Source organism: Lactuca saligna, chromosome 5, assembly GCF_052625555.1.
Source record: "Lactuca saligna cultivar CGN05327 chromosome 5, ASM5262555v1, whole genome shotgun sequence".
Taxonomy (NCBI): domain Eukaryota; kingdom Viridiplantae; phylum Streptophyta; class Magnoliopsida; order Asterales; family Asteraceae; genus Lactuca; species Lactuca saligna.
Genome location: NC_136421.1, coordinates 222,461,994 through 222,474,492, shown reverse-complemented (window position 1 = coordinate 222,474,492; position 12,499 = coordinate 222,461,994). Strand labels below are relative to the sequence as shown.

General features: G+C 37.7%; 1 protein-coding gene across 4 annotated transcripts; it reads left to right on the top strand.

Annotated features, from left to right (window-relative positions):
- Positions 1–5,998: 5,998 nt before the first annotated feature.
- On the top strand, positions 5,999–8,919 carry LOC145045182 (vacuolar protein sorting-associated protein 24 homolog 1-like). 4 transcript variants are annotated; one of them, XM_078993527.1, is made up of 7 exons: positions 5,999–6,373; positions 6,524–6,662; positions 6,763–6,912; positions 7,051–7,355; positions 7,413–7,484; positions 7,780–7,835; positions 8,035–8,919. In XM_078993527.1, exons 4-6 carry the CDS (start codon positions 7,191–7,193, stop codon positions 7,828–7,830), a joined length of 288 nt encoding a protein of 95 aa, XP_078849653.1. In that variant the 5' UTR covers positions 5,999–6,373; positions 6,524–6,662; positions 6,763–6,912; positions 7,051–7,190; the 3' UTR covers positions 7,831–7,835; positions 8,035–8,919. The 4 variants fall into 4 exon arrangements, 1 of the variants encoding a protein (XP_078849653.1); XR_013681779.1 differs by having other exon boundaries at positions 6,001–6,373; positions 6,524–6,912; positions 8,035–8,180; positions 8,605–8,919; XR_013681778.1 differs by having other exon boundaries at positions 6,001–6,373; positions 6,524–6,912; positions 8,035–8,180; positions 8,598–8,919.
- Positions 8,920–12,499: the final 3,580 nt, after the last annotated feature.

The window sequence follows — 12,499 nt, the reverse complement described above, 5'->3', positions numbered from 1 at the left end:
CTGGATCTGACCTTTAGAGCAAGATTGAGTCAGTGCATGGCACGGACTCGCCGAGTCCGAAGAACAGACTCGGCGAGTAGCATGAATGTTGCCCGACCACTCAGCGAGTGGCCTCGCCGAGTTGGGAAGGGTGAACTCAGTGAGTCAGGGGGGGGGAGTCAGGATGGACAGGTGGACCGAGTCAAACTGGACTCGCCGAGTTGTTCTTGAGACTCGGCGAGTTGAGGGAAATGCTCGACGTGTCAGGGGAGGGTTCCAGGGAAATTGGTGCATGCGCTCAGACTCGCCGAGTCGCTATAGTGCACTCGCCGAGTCCGGTCAAAGTTGACCGTTGACCGTTGACCAGCGTTGACCTAGATTGACTTGTGACAGTGTGGTCAACCCAAGTTGGGAAAGTGTTAATTAGGGATGTATTGTGCTATAGGGGGACTACAGCTCGGCAGATCGAGTGTTTAGCGAGTTCAGGGTTACGATTTACCGAGACACGCGAGGTGAGTCTTCTCACTATACTTTACCTTGAGTAGGTACCCAGAGCTATGTGATAGAGTATGTGTATGCTATGTATGTGTTGTACTGCATGATTTCTATGTGATTTTTGTGGTGCATGTTTATCAGAGTTAGAACCTGAGGGTTCACAGAGTTTGGGTGCACGGACCCACAGAGTTATAGCCTAGAGTGGCTAATGTGTGTTGTATGTGGTATTTTGGGAAAACTCACTAAGCCTTGTGCTTACAGTGTTGATGTTAATTGTTTCAGGTACTAGTGACGACCGCGGGAAGGCGCCGACTTGATCCGTACACACACACGTTTGGAGTTTGACATTATGATCTTGGGATTTTGTACTGTTTTTGTTGAACAATTATGATGGTTGTTTTATGAATATTAATGGAATTATGTTTTATAAAAATTGAAAAATTGGTTTTAAATTTTCGGTGTTACAGATGGGTATATTAAACATGAGATAAATGATGAGCGATGAAAGATGAGATGAATGAGGAAGGATGATATATGAATGGTAAAATATGGTGAGAAGCGATTAGTCAAGCGATGACCCAAGTGATGACCCAAGCGATGACCCCGTTATCTAGCAGAGTATAGATGACAACCACAAACTATTCTATATAATTCAATGGAACACTAGCAGACTCGTGATATGTGTATTTTTATATATATTTTTATGCACTTTATCTTAATATTTTGGCCTTATTTATTCTATTTTAGAACTAAAAAGTACTCATAATACTTTGAATTATGTTTTGCAGCTATTCGTTGTCGATAAAGCACAAAAGAAAAGACTGAAGCGGAAACCGAACTTAGGAGCTAAAAGAAATTAAATATGCTGAAGAAGTGGATTACGCTCCGCATAAAGTCGCATTACACCCAGCGTAGTGCCCAAAAGCGATGTACGCCCCGCGTAATTAAAGGGTACGCGCCGCGTACCGGTTGGTTTCAGATAACTTCAAATCGGGTAGTAATCCTAAGTACGCCCCGCGTAATCCTATGTACGCCCAGCGTACTTAAGTCGGCTACAAAGATTATAAAAGTCGATTTTCAGCTAACCAGGGGGAGGATTCGACTTCTAACCTAATTTAGTCGACACTTAACTTCTGTTAAGCCGTTTTGAGGGTCTAGAAGGCGACCGGAAGGCCGTTAAGCTAACGGGAGCGGAGATCGGAAGGGTTAGCAGCGGATACGTGTTAGTAATCCTATGACTGTTAACGTGACCATGTTTGGCATTCCATTGTGTTACTATTCTGTATTTAGTTTCTAACTTGGGTGTAAAAACCTTTTACTTTGTGTTTATGATTGAATGAAACTTTGATTATTAGACTAATTGCTATATTGAATAGTTTGTTTGTGTTTAATTTATCTTGCCAAGCTTGTTAAAAGATCCTTATGTATTAATGGTGATTATTTTATGTTAATTGTTAAGTGAATTGAGTTGTATGAACATATGCTTGATTGCTTGTCTCTTATGATTTTGATGATCATCGAGATTATACGTCTAGAAATAACGAATGTGAAACTAGGATTAACATGGGAATAAGTAAGTTAATGTGTGAGCCTTGTTTGATGACCATCAACAAGAGGTTAATTGAATGTTTAATTTGGTTAACTATATTTACAAGTCTTGCTTGATACGAACTGAACACTAGGAAGCATGTTAGTTTAACCACTTAATCACTGTTTGAATTGACTTGTTTGCTAAAGGATTAGTTATAGTGAACGCGAATCTAATCATTTTAGGAATCGGTGAACATGAATAAATGAATTTGTGTATGCAATTGTCTATGTTTTTAAGGTGGAATTTGTCTAAACCAAAGTACCTGAAGAAACCTGTTTTTCGTGTTAGTTTATCGAGAATGGTTAATTAATTATTAGTTTGAGATTTATTAAACTATTTCTTTTATTCTTTTCGTGTGACCTGTAACCTATAATCAAATATATTAAATTAATCCACCGTTCCTTGTGATCGACACCCGACTTACCTAAGCTATACTTTAATCTGACTAGGTACACTGCCTATAAGTGCATAGTTAGTCTAAGTTTGTTAGGTTATAAATATTAAAATTAATGGGTACGTTCGTGCACATCAACTCACAACCTTTAGGTGTTGTGAACAATGTGTTCACCCGGTGTACTCTAAAAACCCATTGACATGTATTGCGAGTGGACTCTCGAGAACGATACTGTCAATAAACGAGATAATCCTTAAGAATAAATAGTTAGGGATAAACGATTTATAGAGGAGATACTTAAGAATAAAGAAGATAATGGGGACGGGTAGATGGGTTAATTGTTTGATGATGATGAAACATAATAACTATATGATTGTGGGTTGAAAACCCTATGTACTCACTAGGTTTCTCAACCTAACCCACTCATTTTATTTGCATCGCAGGTGTCGATATAAAGTCACACTACATTGAGAGATTAAGAAAATGAAAATCACTAGTATAAATGAATGTAAGCTCTGTTTATGCTTATGTTTCATGATGAGGATCACTCCAGGCCGCCCTTCCAAGGCGGATGCTCTTGCGGTGAAGAGTCGCGCGTTTTAATTGACCACAGAGGAGGCTCGAGCAGTGCCAGACGTCATGGCTAGTACATAATTTATTTTCCCTCTCGATATTGATTTATTATGCTTATGTGTATGTATGTGTGCTCTTATATAGGGACCTTTTTGGTCAATGGTATGTCAGCTCATGTTCTTTTCGATTCGGGAGCTACCCGATGGTTTGTATCTCTTGTGCTTAGCAAGAAGTTTCGGGATGCTCCAGGGACTCTGGATTCCCCGTTAGAGGTTGAGATTACAGATGACCGCATTGTGAGTGCTGCGAGGGTATACCGGGACTGTGTCCTGAATGTGTTTGGGGAGAGGTTCTGTGTCGATCTGGTTCTGATACCATTGTGAGGGCTGAAGGTAATTGTTGGAATAGACTGGTTGGGGGCCAATGGGGCCATGATAGACTGCGAGCGCCAGTTGGTGAGAGTTCGGACCCCAAGTGGGGGAGAACTGGTTATTCAGAGAGAGAGAGAGGGCCTCACAGGGGCCAACCCTCTGTTCAGCTGCGAGGGCTAGGATACTTCTCCATTAGGGTTGTTCAAGATTTTTGGCATACATCTTGGATATGAGGGTTGAGAATCCGACAGATTTGGGTAGCGTACCAGTTATACAAGATTTTTAGGATGTTTTTCCCGAGGAGTTGCCTAGGGTGCCTCCAAAGAGGCAGAGAGAGTTTCACATTGATTTAGTGTCGGGTGCTGCTCCGATAACCAAGGCACCATACCGGTTAGCTCCGCCTGAGATGCAGGAGCTTTATATGCAACTTCAGGAGCTACTAGAACGAGGGTTTATCCATCCAAGCAGCTCTCCGTGGGGAGCACCGATTCTCTTTGTAAAGAAGAAGGACATGTCACATAGGATGTGCATCGATAATCGAGAGTTGAACAAGATAACGGTGAAGAACCGTTATCAGCTCCTGAGGATCGATGATTTATTCGATCAGCTTCAGGGTGCATCTTGGTTTTCCAAGAGTGATCTTTGGTCGGGGTACCATAAGATGAAGGTTAGGGATGAGGATACACCGATTACCGCTTTTAGGACTTGGTATGGTCACTATGAGTTTGTGGTGATGCCATTTGGGCTCACCAATTCCCCAACAGTGTTCATGGACCTCATGAAGAGGGTATGTAGGTTGATGTTGGATTGGTCCATGATCGTTTTTTATCGATGATATCTTGGTCTATTCTAAGACCAAGGAGCAGCACGAGTAGCATTTGAGGGATGTATTGGAGACACTGAGGACATAAAGGCTTTATGCCAAGCTCTCAAAGTGTGATTTATTGAGGTGTAGTTTTTAGGGCACGTCATCAACCAAGAAGCCATTTTGGCTGATACAACCAAGATCGAGGCAGTGATGCGGTGGGAAATACCAAATAATACATTTGATATCCGTAGCTTCTTGGGATTAACGGGGTATTATCGGAGATTTATTCAGGATTTCTCCAAGATCGATGTACCTTTGACTCGCTTGACCAAGAAGAATGTGACTTTTTGGTGTGGCCAGATCAGTAGTTGTCTTTCGAGACCCTGAGACAACGGTTATGTGAGGCCTTAATTTTAGCACTGCCCGAGGGGTAGGATGATTGGTGGTGTATTGTGATGCGTCTATCACATGGTGGCTAGTGGCGGCAAATTAAGGCATCACAGCGGCAACGACATCAATGGTGGGTAAGGGCAGCACTGTCGTCGGTTGGGAATGGCAGCAGCAACGCTTTGCGACGACAACCACCACCATACAGTGGTGGTGGTGGTTTGTGACCTCGACAACGAGGTAGCAATCGGCGATGCAACAAATAACGAGGGAGGTGACGGTTACCCATCATTGGAATAGTAGAAACGACCAAGCTTCCTCTAGCCTCCACTACTCACAGAGGGACGTCGACTTCATGGTTCTTTCACCAACGACAAGACAACAACGGTGTCTCACGAATGCAACGTTCCTCATCATCGTCGGTATGCTCACCGACGGTTTTTATGACTCCCTCAATGGCGGCGGTTAGCTCGGTCTCTTGGTTCCCGACATCATCGACAAGAAAGTGGCGACTGAAGGGGTGGCAGCTGGACTCTTTCCTGAGGGTTAAGGTTAGACAGCTGTTGATGCATATATACCCCATCCCTTAAACTTTATTGCTATAATGTCATACTTAGTCCCACCCTTCAGAAATAATTTCGGAATAGATCCCATAATTTACCTTTTAAAACCTCACATTAAAATCCTTTACACCTTAGGTACAAAATCTACCAAACAACCCCCAATATCTTACGTATGACATAATCAACCATTCTACCTCATTTCCTTTTAAATTTAATCCAAATAATTACCACAGATCCCCTGACTTCATAATTAATTATAAACAGAGTTCGAAACTTACACTTTTAACCCTCAACTTCTAAATTATGCCAAGTAACTTCTCGAAGCCAACACCTCACTATATAATTATTGATTTTTGGGTTACTATATATTCATTAGTTTAATTATTTACTAAATAAATAAACGGGGTGTTACCCTATCACAATTAATGATGTTAAGTTTTTAAATAATAGATTTTAAAATTTTTATAGAAACATTTACTAATTATATATACTTACTAATTCTAAAGGTGCACTTAATAGTTCTTTGTTCCTATTGGCTGAATCTTCTTTTTGGATTTTTCATTTTTTTTTTCTTTATTATATTCTTTGATTTAATTGATATTTTATGTTACAGTTAACGGTGGATTACACATGTTTTTATTTCTCAAGCCTCTTCTCATTGTGTCTTTGATTTAATTGATATTTTATGTTACAGTTAACGGTGGATTACACATGTTTTTATTTCTCAAGCCTCTTCTCATTGTGGATTATAAATGTCTTAATTTCTCAAACCTCTTTCCACGTGTCTCTCTTTATCAGTCGGTGGTTCTTTTTACCGAGTGCTGTTGATACGTGTTGTTCCATAGTTTTCTTAACCAATCCTTTCCATCCACATTTGCTACCTCCACCGATCGATATCTTCTCGATTATACTCATTTTACTTTCAACTGATTTCTTCTGCTTCATTCTTCCATCCACACCCTTCACCGCTTCTCTCTTATCCTGCTTCGCACCTTCATGCTTCCCACTACTCCCACTTTTCTTTTGGAACATTGAGTCATCGATGATTCTGTTTCCACTCCGTTCTCGCACATACTTCCCTCCTCCGACGTCGTTTTCATCTCCGGTCTCACACACCTTCTGAAGGTGGTTTTGATTGGCTCCATGGATTTCATTCCATCTTTGATTTCCTCTTTGTTCTTGCGTCTATTGCACATAACGAAAAGGGACACGGTAAGTTCTCACGATGAACCCTACCTTTGCAATCGATTCAACGTAATACTACCTCCTTCACCGTCCCTTGTTGATTTCAATTATGGGATTAATCGGTTCAATTATCGATGTCTGTTGTTGTTTAAAGATCGTTTCAATTTTGTTATTCAGTTGATGATATTATTGGAGGATAAAGGTGGCAGGACGCGAGGCATCAGTGAAGACCAACACTAACAATCTGATACCTATACATATTTAGTTGTTGAACAACTCCTTCCTTTTTCCTCCTTCCACACAGTACATGACCAAGGTACTTCTCCATCCACTGTCAATCTTCTACCACTCCTAGAAGTTATTCCCTCCACCGTCAATACAAAGATTATGACTCCGGCGAGTTACGTCCACCACAGAAGCAGGAGTCGATGACACATCATCTGCCTCAACCTCCACCAGTTCGATTGAATCTTCCGTCGATGTCTTTGTTGATTCTTCTATGGTCTTCATGCCCTAATAGTTTTATGTCGAATTGGCAATGCGACTACTCGAATTTGCGTCTTCCGGTTCGTTTTTATGCTCTTTAAATTCCATATCAATGCATCTAGAAGAAACTGTTGCTATGTGATAATTACTTTCTTTTATCAATTATCATCACGAATTACCTATTACATTATTAATTTCTAAGCGTTGGGATTTTGCAGCCGTTGCTCAAACATCAGGGCATTTATAAAAAAGTGCTTAAGTCATGAAGATTGTTAACGACCTAATGAACTCTCCACAAATGGCTGTCACAATGCAAGAATTCAACAAAGAAATGATCAAAGCATGAGTGATTGAAGAAATGGTGAATGGTGTTGTTGATTCTGCATTGGATACAGATTACATGGAAGATGAGATTGAAGAAGAGGCTGATAAGGTGTTAACCTCCATAGCTGGTGAGATCGCTGCTCAGCTTCTAGAAGCCGCCAGGAAGGGATGGCTGAAGGAACCTGCCACCCCGGCTCAGGTATACCCCCTGTTTTAATCTTTCTTTAAGAGATTAACTTTTGATTTGGATTTGTAGGATGATGGTGTTGATGATGAGGATCTAGAAGAAATTAGGGCTCGCCTTGCCAAAGTATGGTCTCCAATACAGGTATGGGGTTACGAACAAAACCCTTTAGGTTTGTACTACCTAAATCGTAAATTGTTTGATTCTCCCATGAGTACCAGTGGATATTCAGAGAATTAATCATCTCATTAAAACTATAAACCACTCCAAATTTGTTTATTTTAATCCAAACTAATCAGAAGATTACACGCATACTCTTGCATCTCCTATGGTAACATGAAGGTAGATTAAAACCCAAATCTTTTATATCAGAATTCACACAATATATGCAAATGAAATAAAAAGAAATATATGGATCTAATGTAAGCTAATGAAACAGGATGGTGTTTATGAAGGTGAAGATCAAAGAGCTGCAGCCATATCGATTTAATTTAGGTATGAATATGCATAAATTTTTCTTCAAATTATTGAAAACTATTTGATTTTTTCATATAGAGTTTGATTGGGAATGAGTTTATGAGTTTTTTTGTGTGGTTGTGAAGGAACGAACTTGACATGGAAACAAAAAGAGGTCAATCTTTGTATCACTTACTGATTTACCCTTTGCTCATAATGTTTTTTGGTTTTATTATAGTTCACCCGAGTGCTATGCGGTACACATCAGATGATGAAATGGAATTTCTTAATCCAACTACAATTTTGAAGGAGGTGTAATCAAAACCACCAATCTCTGATTCCTTCCCAAATTATTTTCCTGCAAAGAGAAATCTTGCTTTTAGGGTCTGCTTTCTATCTTTTGTTCTATGACTTTATCCTACACTTATCAGAAAGATCACTAATGTTTGTTTGACAATAATACCTATATAATCAAACTAAACCCATATATAAATAACATAATTTCCTAATTTGGTTATGTGATTCTATGATTCTATTGATTTTCTTTGTGATGTTTCTGTCGATTAACATGACATATGTTTGTTTGTTTGTTACTACAGCTTAGGTAAACCCAATAATAATAGATATAAATCAAAGGCCAATATCATCATAGTTCCACAACTATAGTTGCATTATGAGATTACTTTCGGGTTTGAATGATAGATTCAGTTTACATATTTTACTGGCCTTCTATTTTTTTTATTCTTTTTTTTTTTTTTCATTTGTGGGCAAAGAATGATATATTCAGTTGATATCTCTTAGATTGCAGGAAATATGTATGCTTTATCGCCTAATTTTATGGAAGGTTGACATGCATCAAGTTATTTGCTTGCAAAACTGGCATTGGATGGCTTTAATTTTAGAATTACCTTGGTCAAGAAAAAGTAGTATCCTCTCTTACATATAGGTATACGGGAGAAGGCGGAAGTATAAAAACATTTCTGAATTTTACCCTTGGGTTTGGAGCGACTTCAAGTGTTGCACAATTTTCTTTTTCACATGCTAGAATTTTGGGACTATAGTTATACATAGATCGTGCTTTGTTTCTTAAACTTCAAAGATGCAGTGCAAGAATTGTTTTATATATATTTTTAGCATTATACATGCCAAGAAATCTCAAAAACAACAGTTAAGAGTTTGTTAACACATTTTTTTGGGTCAAATATGACATTCTACTATTCTAACATTCTTCACTAGTTATATGTTAATTTTGAAGTTATAATTAACTTAATTTTTTTTTTATTTCTTAATTAATAATTTGTTTAAAATTATTTATTTTTTAATAATTATAAATTTTTGTTATAAAAATTTAATTAATTTTATAATCATTTGATTTCTATGGTTATAAAACTAATTGGTAAATCAATTAAAAAAAATACTAAATACATAAAACATGATAATATATTGCCTTTTAAATATTTTTCATAAGGCCGGACGGAGTGGGTGAGGGAAGGGCGAGGAACCGATCCCGTACCTGCGCACACCGAACCATGGGTGCGGGAAAGGAACCGCGGGAAGCAACCGGGGGGAGAGAGTCCCGCTCTCTCTCTCTCCTGCTGTGATTGGTCCATTTATTTATTTATTTATTTTTTTGAAAAAATACCGTTGTATACAACGCTAAAAAAATGATTTTTTTTTTTTTCATTTTTTTTCCTGTGGTTGTTAACGATTACTTTTTTTTTTTTTTTTTTTTTTTTTTTTTTAAATCCTTTTACAACTACTATAAATACATACACATAACTTATAAATGTATCAAACTATTCTCTATACTCTCTACTTCATATCAAAAAAAAAAAAAAGAATCCCGACAAACAAACCCCAAAGTTCCGATCGACGGAAAAAAAGTCATGGTTCCAGTATAAAAATCCCTCATCGCAACATTTTTGCTATCGATTCATCACAACAAGGAGTTTACCGCCTCCAACTCGATTCTCCCATTCAATCGCCACTAGAATTTCAATACCAAAATGTTGGCCAATATTACCCGATGCAAGTTCCAAATGTTCTGTCGCAAATGCTTTCAAACTTTGTTGTGTTTCCGGATCAACAATCGCCAAATCAATCTCAACGCTAAACTCAAACTGAAACTGAAACTCAAACCCAAACTCAACACCACCACCAACTTGTCGATGAATTGGATGACACGGAAGAAGAAGACATGGTTTTCGAACTCAACCAACACCACCACCACAAAGACGTAAAGGAAAAAAACAAGTGCGCGAGGGTGTCGCATAACCGGGAAGACAAAGCCGACACTATGGGTTCCACACGAAGAGCTAGTTTTGGTCAAAACATAGGTTGATATTTCTGAAGATTCAATTCAGGGAAACGCACAACCGGGAGAACATTTTTGGTTTCGCATATTAGAACGATTTCGAGAGGAGCTAGGAAAATGTGACGACTACCGTACTAAAAACATCAACTTAACTCAAAGTTTCGAGAAATAACAAGGGGGTTTCAAAAATTAACGAGTTGTACAACAACCTAAAAACCCAACGAAAAAGCGGCCAAGGCAACGAAGAAATACTTCAAGAAGCGTTGCAATTTTACCTTGAGGAAGTCGGAAACTCATTCAAGTGGCACGATTGTTGGAAATTATTGGTCCGAAGTCCTAGGTGGATAACATACGAGCGAGATTTTATTTTTGGAGTCCAACAATCAAAGCGAACGAAAACGGGCTCTAGTGGTTACACAACCTCCTCCGATGCTCGGGTCGGTCTAGATTTAAATTAGGACGACGAACTCAAGCTAGAAGAAATTGTCCGCCCAATGGGTAGGGACAAAGCGAAGAGAAAGGGAAAATGGACTTCTTCGAGTGCATCTGATTTCAGCGTGGACATTGAGGAAATGCGGAAGATAACATCGTCGTTTGATCGATATAATCTTAATTTCTCCGAACGTTTGACTTTCGACAAAGAAAAAGAAGAAACAAGGAAAAAGGAGCGGGCGGAGAGACAAGAAATGGAAGACATGAAGTTTTTGATGGAAAACGTCGATCATCTCTCGGGACCGGCTCTCGAGCTCGTAATGAAGAAGAGGGAAAAAATTTTGAAAAAAATATTTTCCGAAGGTAGTTGGTGGTTTGTTTGATTTTTAGTTTATGTGTGTGTGTGTGTGTGTGTTTTTTTTTTTTTTTTTTTTTTTTTTTTTTTTTTTTAAATTTTCTATCTTTTTATATTTTAGGTTTAATGTAAGTTTTATTTTAATTATGAAATACTTTTGATTTTTAATTAAGTTTTATGTTTAATATTAATTTAAAAATTATAATTCATAACAAAAAAATTAATTTTATTTATAGAAAAAAAAAAGTTGAGGGAAAGGCTTCCCACCCACTCGTTGGTAGGGGTGTAAACGAGCCGAGCCGAGCCTGAGCCTAACCAAGCTCGAGCTCGGCTCGTTTAATTTTGAAGAAGCTCGAGCTCGAGCTCGATTCGAGCCTTAAAATTAAGCTCGAGCTCGGCTCGTGAACAATTTAGTGAGCTCGCGAGCCTAAACAAGCTTATACAAGCCTATATATATATATATACACACACACACACACACACACTCTCTCTCACACACACATACATATATATATATATATATATATATATATATATATATATATATATATATATATATATATATATATATGGGAAAAGTGAATATACCCTTAAGGGTATATAAGCTTAGGTACCCAAACCCACCATAATACAATGTTTTGTTTCATATATTCATTATAATGTTCTTAAACTTCAACCCCTAACTTGATTTACGTTCAACATTTCCAATATTTCTCCATTATCTTCCTCTTACATTACATCTTTTTGTCGAACATTACTAGGCTATATATAGTTAAAAATGAAAATTATGTAAGAGGACAATAAATGTGAAATTTATAAATATCTTCGAAGTAAATCAAGTTAGAAGTTGAATTAGAAGAACATTGAACAATTACAATGTATATATATGATACAAAATGACGTAATATAGTGAGTTTGGGTACATAAGCTTATATACCCTTAAGGGTATATTCACTTTTCCCTATATATATATATATATATATATATATATATATATATATATATATATATATATATATATATATATATATATATATATATATATATATATATATATATATATATATGCTCGTTTAGGTTCTTTTAGGCTCGCGAGCCCACTAGCTGAAGCTCGGCTCGAGCTCGTTTAATAAACGAGCCTCATATTTGGGCTCGAGCTCGGCTCGGGCTCGTTTAATTCGATCTCGAGTCGAGCTTTTAGCGAGTCGATCCCGAGTAGCTCGCGAGTAGCTCGGCTCACTTACATCCATACTCATTGGCTTTTAGGTGAGGGAAATGAGAGTGAGGGAAAGAATGGTATGGCCCACCAAAAGTGAGGGAACCATCCCTCCTACTCATTCCAGTCTAATGTAACACCCAGCTCCTGAGTTGAAGCAACAAAAAGAAGAAAATAGAAAAAAAAGTAAGGAGAGAAAAGAAGAAAAAAAAAAGAAAAATAAATTTATCTTTTGTTTTTCGAGTTGGAGAAAAATGAAAGAAAAATTAAATATTTTATTCTTTCTTTTCAAATTCTCTCAAATGAAAAAAAAAATTAAGATGGAAAATGATCCTTCAATTTTCTTGAACTCAAGAGTATCAATCTCTTTTGCTTTGTCTCTTTAC